This window comes from Thrips palmi, unplaced genomic scaffold (genome assembly GCF_012932325.1).
Source record: "Thrips palmi isolate BJ-2018 unplaced genomic scaffold, TpBJ-2018v1 HiC_scaffold_7, whole genome shotgun sequence".
NCBI lineage: Eukaryota > Metazoa > Arthropoda > Insecta > Thysanoptera > Thripidae > Thrips > Thrips palmi.
Genome location: NW_023144634.1, coordinates 6,484,985 through 6,494,772, shown reverse-complemented (window position 1 = coordinate 6,494,772; position 9,788 = coordinate 6,484,985). Strand labels below are relative to the sequence as shown.

Here is a 9,788-nt window from a genome sequence, read left to right as displayed (position 1 = left end):
GTAAATTTTGAGGACGAGAGCGAGAGAAAGGATGTAGAGGAGACTTTGATAGGAAGATGGGTGGCGTAAGGGTGGGTCGAAAGGGTCAGCCCCTTACCCTTTAAGGGAATGATAAATAAGTTCTGTAAAGTTTTTCTTTTTTCTCATTTTTTTTAGCAGATGGTACCTTCACACTTGAAACATACTTAAAACTACTATACACATGAAGGTGTCAGCGTGCTTTTACTCTCGAGTCCAGAAACGAAGCGCGTATCCTAAACAATATGCCGGGGCTGGCTGCCGGGGCGGGCTGGTGCGTGTGGCTGGCTGGCTGGCAATGAGGCGCATCCTGCGCGGAATTCGACAATCCCTCCTCGGTACAGCGCCAGCGGCACCGGGCCTAAACAATGGCACCCCCTCCTCGCTCGCGACGGCCTGCCACGGCCTGCGCGCAACATTGACAATCCCTCCCCGCCTGCCGCGGCGCGGAATATCGCGCAACAATGCCTCCCGATTCGGCCCGGCCCGGGGCCGGGGCACTCGGGCCAGCTCGGGCTCGGCGGCGGGCGCTGCAGGCCACAGCTCGGCACGGCTAGTACCAAAGTACCTTGTTTCATACACAATTTTAATTACTATCTTTGGAATGAGCCCGCATACTACCCCGTATAAGGAAACCGAACGAGTATTGACTGAGAAATTTGAAAGGGAAAAGAAAAAAATTTGAACTCTACACCCCCTCCCCAGTCTTAATGGGGAGGCCTCCTGCTTTACTTCGGTGTTCGGGATGGGAACCGGTGCTATCAGGTACCTGGGGTTAATCCCGTCAGCGACCCAAGCGTTCGCCGGGGGACCCAGTAGGACCCCAAAGCTCAGGCAGCTGGGTGAGAGCACCCAGTACGAAGCTCTTTGAGGGGCGGGACGTAGAGTGAGACGACAGAGAGACAGAGAGAGACTCAGACAGAGAAGAGGTTTGGTGGGAGCTTCTTGTTTTCGTAGGGTTGGTTGTGTACCCCATGGTACCCCCACTGTCCGGCGCTCCCGTACCGAACATACAGCGTTTTAGGCCAGCTTCAAAGGACTTATCATCGCCTCCCCGACGAGTCAAGGAGGCACCACCCGCAACCACACACCGGATGGTCTGGATTGATGGATCAAATACTCCATCGCTCCAGTGCCGAGGCCAACCCGCCGAAGCGGATTGCTTTTTAGACACCCACAGCGGAGTGGCCAGGTGAATGTGACTCTGACCACTACGCTATCACGCTTGTACGTCTGGCAGCGTGTTGGACGACGGGTTTGAGTTGCACTGGGAGGAAGGCGGTCGAAAAATGTAATGAAATGATGGGATTCGATCCCCGGACTCCGCCACCGGGATCACACGACTTTACGCTCTCGGCCACCACAGCCCACGATGAGGGGACCGGCGTGAGGTGGGTTCTTGACGCAACAGGACTCGACCGATCCGGTCAAAATTTCGCAAGAAGTTGGGGGAGTCGAACCGCCGACCCTAGCATTGGGAACCGACGCCTCTACTCCCTGGACCACCACGTCCCATGCAAGGAGTGGGCTCACGTTCACGGGTTTCAACCGCACTGGGTGAGGCAGTAAAATTAAATGGAAATATTTGTTAGGAGTCGAACCTCCGGCATGTGGGTCTGTTGCACACGGCTCCTCTCGGATGGCCTCGAACCACCACCCTTAGGATAGTAACGAAAAAACGTATGTGACGCTGGTATTCGAACCCCCGCCTGCGGTAACTTGATCCCACGTCTCTAACCTCTCGGCTATCACAGCAGTTGTGCAACGCGACGGATCATCTGCTTTCATTAACGTTCGTTGAATGAGATTTTTTTTCAAATTCATCATGTAACCAAACCTAACCTTACCTAACCTAACTTGAGAAGGTGACTCCGGCACTGCCTTCTCGCCCCGCTCTTTCAACATTCCGCGCAGCGCTTGCCCGCTCCACTGGGTGTGAGCAGATGGACGACTAATGAGCTCCGTTTTTGAATGAGTGCCGCGCAATCCTTTGGGCTTCGCCGAATGAAACACGCCGTTCTGCGCGGTGCGGTGCGGCGCGGCGCCCCAAATGCGGAAGTCTCCGGTGTGTGCGCGGTGCGCGGTGCGGCCCGAATTCTAGCAGCGGCCCACTGAGGGCTCTCTGGGCTCGGCCGGCCCGGCGAGGTTATTGTGTGAACACTGCCATTGCCGCACAGCGCTCGCTTCTCGCGACCGGCCATTTCGTCGGGGAGTTCTCGCGCCGAAAAGCCACCCGGTTTCGAAGTGTTCGTAAAAAAAGAAAACAACAACGGAAAGGGAAAGGAATATTGTTATCCGACCGCGCAGTTTTGCGGGGATTCGCACGGCAGAGTGGTTCGAGGGTTCGAGTCCCCGCGCCGGCAGATAGCCATCCGAAAAGCGAACTCGCGTTTACATGCAGTGGCCCCCTCGCCTGTTTCGGTCCTGATTGTTAATGAGAGTTTATACGACTTCCGCGATTTTCATAAATGACTCCCTGAGTTTTTATTAAAGAAATATATGTAAAAACATGTGGCGAAAGTTCTGAGAGGCTTCCGCCTGTCGGTAAGCAATTGATGCGGAGATTGAAAGGCGGGAACAGTTTGCGTTCCGCACCGCTTTGGAACCGCCTGCCATCGGAGGGATAGGCAGCCCAACTTACTTGCGGGCTCGCTTGGGCGGCCCCAGGACGCCGTCGGTTGGGCTGCCCACCGACCATGCTGCTTCGCCGTGGAGGTCGGCAACCCATTCGCCGCGTCGACTCGAAGAGTTGCAAAGCACCCGGCGAATGGCACACTGCGCGCAGTCGGGCATTCCCGTGGCGGTCCATGCACTCGCGAAGGTTTCCAAACAAAGGTGTCGCGGGAGAGATGCTGGAGCCTCCGCCGCTGTCGCCTACATTGCGAAATGACATTGTCCCGCCGAAGGCTGTGGCGGTGCCATCTTCCATGGCTGATTCCGAACCCGCGCTCTGTCTCTCTCGCACTCGCACCGCGTGCCGTCTGGGTGCGAGAGAGACAGAGCGACCGCTGGGAACCAGTCCGCTGCGGTGAGGCATGGCGCCGGTGAAAGGAAAAATGTCAAAGTCCTTCTCCGCGAGGCGAGGCGCGGCGAGGCGAGGTCTGATCCGATAGCTCTTCTCCTCGCATCGCGTCGAATATTGGAGGAGCCGGCCGAGGTGTCGCAACACACGTCCCGATGCGCCACCTCGGCTCCATTCTCGATTTGGCCGAGGCTGCGCCAACGCGCGACGAGGGTTCGATTCCCGGCGGCGGCGACTGCCAATTCCCTTTTTGTCAGAGAATACTTGAGGCCACTGACTTAGTGTTAATATGTCCTCACTCTCCGCCAAAATAATCCGCGCGTTGTTCTGCTAATCCGGGCGTGCCTTGCGACGCCGGCGGTAAACGCCGCGGGGCAGGAGGGGACGGGAAGGGGAGAGGCGACTACTGGACGTCTTCCTCTGTGAAGCAATAACTGCTCAGCTTCTCCTATTTGGCGATTGGGAAAGGAGACCGACCGCTCGGCGGGCCGCCGGCTGGACGCCCTAGTCGCTGGCGGCTGGAGCGGCTGCAGTCTGGCGCCCCTAGGCGGGCTCGCCGTCCTCCAGGAGGCTAGTGGAATGGGCCGAAGACTGGCCGAGACAGTCAAACACTGTCAAACCGCGACCAAGGCAAATCATTTCGACAGTGTGCCAAGTGACGCCAGGACCGTGGACAAGTCGCTGATTGTTACAGCGGGTGGCTGCGGAGGGAGAGGGTTCAGAAAAAAAAAAACGTCAGAAAACGAATTCAGTGACACCATAAATTCATAGTCTTTAATTTCATCTTTCTCCTTTCTTTTCGAATGTTGCGGCACAGGGTGAAGAATTGTGTTGGTTAATTTACAATGAGCGCTGATGCGAACGAGGTATGAACATGGTAATCAAAGAGTCAAGAGTCAATGGGATTCTGCAAGTACAATTACTTACGTACACGCTTTATCAGTCACACTTACACTACTCAACAATTTTTCAGAATCAGGCATACAATATTCGCGAAAAGCGCGCGCACACACACATGCACACAGGCCTATCACACACAGACACATCCAGACACACGTACACAATTACAGTATTTATGAGCAAAATTATATGTACATGCCTATTTATAAAATTACAATAAAAATACAAACTAAATTTACGTTCTCTTAGGACTACGAACGTTTATAAAACATACATACAAAAAGACATTAAATTTTCACAAACAGGACAGATCTCGAAACTTGCGAGAACCAAGGCCACGGCGGGGGTGGCAGTTTTGGACCTAGAAATCTCTTTCATGAACGGTATATTGGGCCAGCCAAAGAGCAGCGGTGTGCTCTTTAACGACGTGACTTGGTATTGGCACTTTATGAAAGACGGGAAGCCTCGCGTCGTTCTAGCGTGTTTCATAAACAAGCGCTATTCAAACGCGTGGCTTCATCTGATTTCTACACTAGAAACTAACAGCAAAATCGATAAACGCCAACATGGCAAATAATTAGTGCAGATTTTTTTAAAAAACAAATCAAACTTTGTACTGAAGAAGACGAATTGCCCTAAATTTTGATTATTTACGAAATAACGCTAAAAGAAGCATTTGAACTCGCATACTTTTAAATGTTAAAACTATGCAAAGTCGATTTTCACAGTCAGTAAACCTTCCTCGAGATTTTGACACACACACTCCGCATTTTTTCAGTCAGCATAATGGGGCGTGTTCACATCGAAAAGCGGAGTTCCTCCTCCCATCAACACTACTGAAAGGTATTCATCTCAGCAAATGACTTTCGAAATATTTTTTCAAAACGTTGCCAGCTTGACGGGGTCGTCCCAACGTCAACAGGGCACTGTTTTAAGGAAGTATTTCGCTCGGTTCGGCTAGGACGTCGGCAAGTGGGGGGTGTGGTCTACCTGCGGCGCACCAGGCCGGCGTTCTTGAGCAGCTTGAAGACCTGCTCCCTGGGGATCTTCTCGGCCTCGCGGTCCAGGACCTGCTCCTCGCCGGGCGTGAACCAGGACTCCTTGGCCAGGCCCTCGGCGATGCGCGGGTTCTTGTAGAAGTTGTTGCGCAGCTCGTCGGGCAGGCGCGCCTCCTCCTCGGCGTTCCTCACCACGGAGTGGTGGGCCAGCGGCTGCTGCTGCTGCATCTGGCGGAGCATGGGCAGCGGCTGCAGCGCCTGGGCCTGCGGCAAGGCCTGCGGCGAGCAGGCAAGCGGATCAGTCACGACACTGTTTTGCCATCCCGCGCAAACGGCTCCAAATGACAGTGTAGTTTCGGAGCAGCAGGACGCTCATACCAAAGCACACTGTCAAAAATTATTCCCCCCCCCCATTTCACAGTTTTTTACTCGATGCCCTACCTGGACGAAGGCGGGGGCGACGGGCTGGGCCGAGAAGCTGGCAAAGCCTCCCTGGTGCAGCGGCGGCGGCTGCAGGGCCACGGACGGGTCGGAGGACACCTGCAGGAACTGGGCGTGCGCCACTCCGAGCAGGAGGGCGCCGACGAGCAGCTGGGCGGCAGACATGGTGGCTCTGCGAAGGACACGGTTGCAGTTGTCATTTATTTCAAAAAGTTGTTAGAAAACGCCTGCCGTCGGCGGGGTAGGCAGACCCGCCGAACACCGCTGCTCGACAGCACAGCCTACCTCCCAGGCGCCTGACGGAGGCGGGGTAGGCAGGCCCGCCGAACACCGCTGCTCGACAGCACAGTCTGCCTCCCATTACCATTACCATTAAGGGCTAGACCACATGCGCCTGGCGGCGCGCGGAGAAGCCTCAAACCGTTGTTGTTTGTCAACAACCATGATTGGCGGTTTTTTCCGCGGTGTAAGTCGGGCAGGAGCGCGACCCGACTGGACGGCGAGCCGTCCCCTCTCCCCGGCGTGCCCCGGCGTGCCCCGGCGTGCCCCGGCGGGAACCTTTGCCCGGTCAGCGAGCCCGATGCGCGGCTGGCTCCCTGCGACACCTGTCGGCGGGCAGCGCGTCGGCGGGCACCGCGTCGGCGGGTACCGCGTCGGTACCGCCTCCCCCTCCCCTGCATTCCAGCATTCCGCAACGCCTCGCCTCGCCGTGCCGCCTTGCGTGCGGCGCATCCGCCTGCAGCTAGATTCGGCAACGCTCTGTCTCTCTCGCACCCCGACGGGACGGCCCAGGCGTGCGAGAGAGACGCGCGCCTCTTCGCACTCGGTCCGCCGGCTGGCGTCGGTGTCAGAGGCCGACGCGGCGCGACGCGGCGCGACCGGCGCCCTTAACGCCACGGTGCCTGGGTCCACGAAAGAGAGAGAGAGCGAAAGAGCAAACCGACAAGTGCCATTACTCTGTGACTCTGTGACGAACCGCACTCAGGGCCGGGCGGCGGCAGGGCGGTCGGGATGCAGAGGGTCGCAGGACGAGCCAGCCAGGGCGACGACGCGCCGAAACACAGACGGGTGGCTAGTTACTCCTCGTGGTGTGTGTGTGAGTGTGTTTGTTTTGCTCTGCGCATCACTGCGTTGCACCGTCATGGGGGCTCCCTAAAACGTGCTGAGTCAGCAAGCCGGCAAGGCATGGCAAGGTGCAGCCTGCGGGGCACCTTGGACACTTGCCACACGCACGCTTGCACACTCACACACACGCGCACACACAATCACACACACACACACACACTTAGGCTCGCCCGACGGGGCTGGAGCGGGGTCATAATGCAGCCACTTAGTCCGTCTCATCGAGGGGGTCTCTGTTTAGCGGCAAAACCAGCCTCTTCCTGGGGGAATTTCTTTACCCGGCGACATGCAGCGGGCCGCGGTTGCGCGTCATGCGCGCGCGCGCGCGCGCGCGTGTGTGTGTGTGTGTGTGTGTGTGTGTGTGTGCGTGTCCGTGAGTCATTATCACGTTTACTCGCTTAAGGAGCCATCCGCTCGACGCAGTGACGCAATGTATTACGTTTGAACGGTCTTAACGCTCACACACGACCCGCCAACACAGACAAACACACACGTGTGCACACACGCACCACACACACACAGACCGTTCGTCAAGGCCGACCGGCTTTTCGAACATGGATTGATCGAACGTTACGCCACGCGTCCGTGCACCTAGCCCTGCGTACTGCGTGCGTTGGGCAGTTTGGAAATCGGGGGAGTCCTTTTGCCCGAAACGGGACCGAAGCCGGTGCCGATGCGATTCCGTAGAGCCGAGCAGGTCGGTGAAGCAGCCTGCCAGGTCTGCCAGCAGGCGCGCTGTTTCGAGCGGTTCAAGCCGCCGGCGCCGAAGTCTCGAGAACGTGAACGACGCGAAGGCGACCGCGACCGGCCGGGCAGGGTGCCGTCGGTAGCCGCTGCGCCGCTCCGCCGCAACCCGACGAAAAGAGCGACGGAGACAGAAACAGAGACGCCGCCGCTAGCGCTGCACGACGCGATGCGTGAGTGGGAGTGGGACGGAGTGGGACAAGCAGTGCTTTGGCTGCGTTTTGGCCGGGCCGGCCAGGCTCGCAGGCCGGCGTGGAGTCTGTGGAGGGGTCCTGGCCGCCCTGGACGCCCTGGTCGAGCCGGGGCCGAACCGGCACGTTACACGGCGTGGCGTGGCACGGCGTGGCGTGCTGTAACCAGAGAAAGCGCGGAGGCACGGCACGGCACGGTGCGGCACGGCAGGTCAGGAAGCTCTAGCCTCACCTCACACACTCCGCCAGTCCGCGGTGAACCTTGAGAACCTTGAGGGCCAAGAGGCAGAATGCGGCCGCCGCGGCGACTCCAAGAGTGTCCCCACCGTCCCCGCCGTCCGCGCCGTCCCCGCCGAGCACGGCCATTTCGAAGGACGGAAAGGAGACCAAGGTCACCGGGACCAGGGCCGCGCGGCCTGCCCCGCCCCGCCCCACCCCGCCGCGCCCTGACTCGCCCCGCCCCCCGCCCCGCCCCCCGCCGTGACGCGGCACGCCGTCGAACTGTCCACCCCTCGTTTAGCCGTCGGCGCCACGGCGCAAGCCACCGCGTTTTGCGGCTCGTCGACGCAACCCTGGCGTGCCCTGGCGACGCGGCGATGACGCTCTCGTTGTCCACCCCGGCCTTAATTGTGCCGCCGAGGCAGCCGCCGTTTTGCAGACGGAGGGCCGCGACGGCCGGGGGCAGCTTCCGCCCCGCCCCGCCCCGCCCCGCCCCGCCCCGCCACGCTGGTCAGGCCCGGCGGGCACGCGAGCGACTTACAAAACAGCTGGAAACCACGCTGCCGCGCCGCTCCCTGAATGGCACATGCAAAGCGCCAAAACAAGTGCCTGACGCGGACCGGGCGGACTGATTCCGAGGCGTCGCTCGCCAAGAACTCGAGGACATTTTTAAAAGTGCAATAACACAGTTTTAAAACAAAACAAAAACAGTTTTCCATTGTTAATTTTTTTAAATTTTAGAATGAATTAGTATCTGCCGCTTCCTGGCGATGACTCATTCCCGCGCCTCCCATGGGGCCCTGGAGCCCCGCACCCCCACGGGGGGCCATGGGGATTCTCATGGCCACAGTCTAACGAAAAGCCAGCGGCAAAAACAGGCGAAGTTTGGCGGGAGGGGGAGGGGGGTTGAGTAGTACGGCTACCTTGTTGATGCCAGAGAAACGGGTACCCGGTACCCGGTTAAGTAACAACTCGTCCTCGGCGCGGGTCGGTGGGTCGGGCGCGGGGTGCTGCAGGCTGGAGGGGTGGAGGGGGGAGCCCAGCTCCAATGCACCCCTCGCCGTACTCCCGGTGCATCCTTCGCCTTGGCGATCACCGATATCAGCGTGCCAAAGGAAAAAACTAAACTGAAATCCCGTAGTTTTTCTCGTCAACGTTTTCAAACGAACTGGGCAAAAAATGCAGTCTCGCCAGTGGGCGCGCACTGGGCACGCGCGCACTCACACTAACACGGCACTCGCGGCTAAGCACCGCACGTCCTTGGCGGGCATCCTCAGGAAGGCGCGCGTCGTTTTCGTGGCGTTAAGGCTAACCGCAGGGATTGCCGTTTGCAGACGTGCTCTCTCAACTGTTTAACCTCAAAAACCGAACAAAAATCCTTGGCGGCGCCTTAAGATGACCAGAAAATGGATCCGTTTCAATCACGAGGGAAATGGCCACAACTGCACACCGCACGCAAAAGAATATGAAATTGAGGCACACCATAAAAACAATAATCCCCTCTCATTACTAGGCGATGCCTCCAAATATTTTAGTGCCCGTTAGCTCTGGTGCGAAATTCTCAGCCATCCCAGTTGCACCACGCCTCGAAACTTGAAACGACTGCGCAATCTTTTCCTCATCACAGTAAGGCTGTGGTCCACGGCAGAATGTCCACAGAGGTTTCCCGTTTTGGGGTCGAGAATCACTTCCACGATCGCGAAGCACTTTGCACTGGGTGATGATGATGGTGAAGTGATGGGGATGAAAATGATGCAATGGTGACGATGTAAGATTTGGCGGCGATGAGTGATGGTGAACTGCACTGGCTCTTCACTGCACTGGTGATGCACACTGGCACTGTGTCGGCACCACAGCCGCACGCACACACACTCACACACTGGAAGGCGGGCGGGCTACCCTGTGGACCTGCTCCTCCACTTACTGGGCACTAAACACGGAGGGCACTGGCGGAGTAATCCTCGATCACTTTCGGTTTCGACGGCGCGGCGCGGCTCGGCTCGGCTCGGCGGCGGGATTCAATCTGGTGCGGGTCTGGAGGGGACGCTTCACTTTTATATGCAGGGCCGCGTGGCGCGTGGCCGTGCCCGCGCTCAATGTCAACCGTGTGATACAGGCTGGCTGGGCCGGGCG

The 9,788-nt window shown here is 58.2% G+C and overlaps 1 protein-coding gene across 2 annotated transcripts; it reads right to left on the bottom strand.

The window, feature by feature from the left end:
- Positions 1 to 3,787: 3,787 nt before the first annotated feature.
- LOC117652595 lies at positions 3,788 to 9,787 on the bottom strand. Of its 2 annotated transcripts, none has more exons than XM_034397632.1 (3): positions 9,532 to 9,787; positions 5,380 to 5,551; positions 3,788 to 5,214 (listed from the first exon to the last, which is right to left on the bottom strand). In XM_034397632.1, the coding sequence occupies exons 2-3, from the start codon at positions 5,542 to 5,544 to the stop codon at positions 4,927 to 4,929; spliced, it is 453 nt and encodes a 150-aa protein (XP_034253523.1). In that variant the 5' UTR covers positions 5,545 to 5,551; positions 9,532 to 9,787; the 3' UTR covers positions 3,788 to 4,926. The 2 variants fall into 2 exon arrangements, with proteins under 2 accessions (XP_034253523.1, XP_034253522.1); XM_034397631.1 differs by having other exon boundaries at positions 9,580 to 9,786.
- Between the last annotated feature and the right edge of the window lies 1 nt (position 9,788).

Excerpts from the sequence above, each read along its gene's own strand:
- LOC117652595 (XM_034397632.1), bottom strand. The coding sequence starts at position 5,544 with ATGTCTGCCGCCCAGCTGCTCGTCGGCGCCCTCCTGCTCGGAGTGGCG. Across the intron at positions 5,215-5,379 it reads TCGCCCCCGCCTTCGTCCAG|GCCTTGCCGCAGGCCCAGGC; the intron begins GTAGGGCATCGA and ends TGCTCGCCGCAG.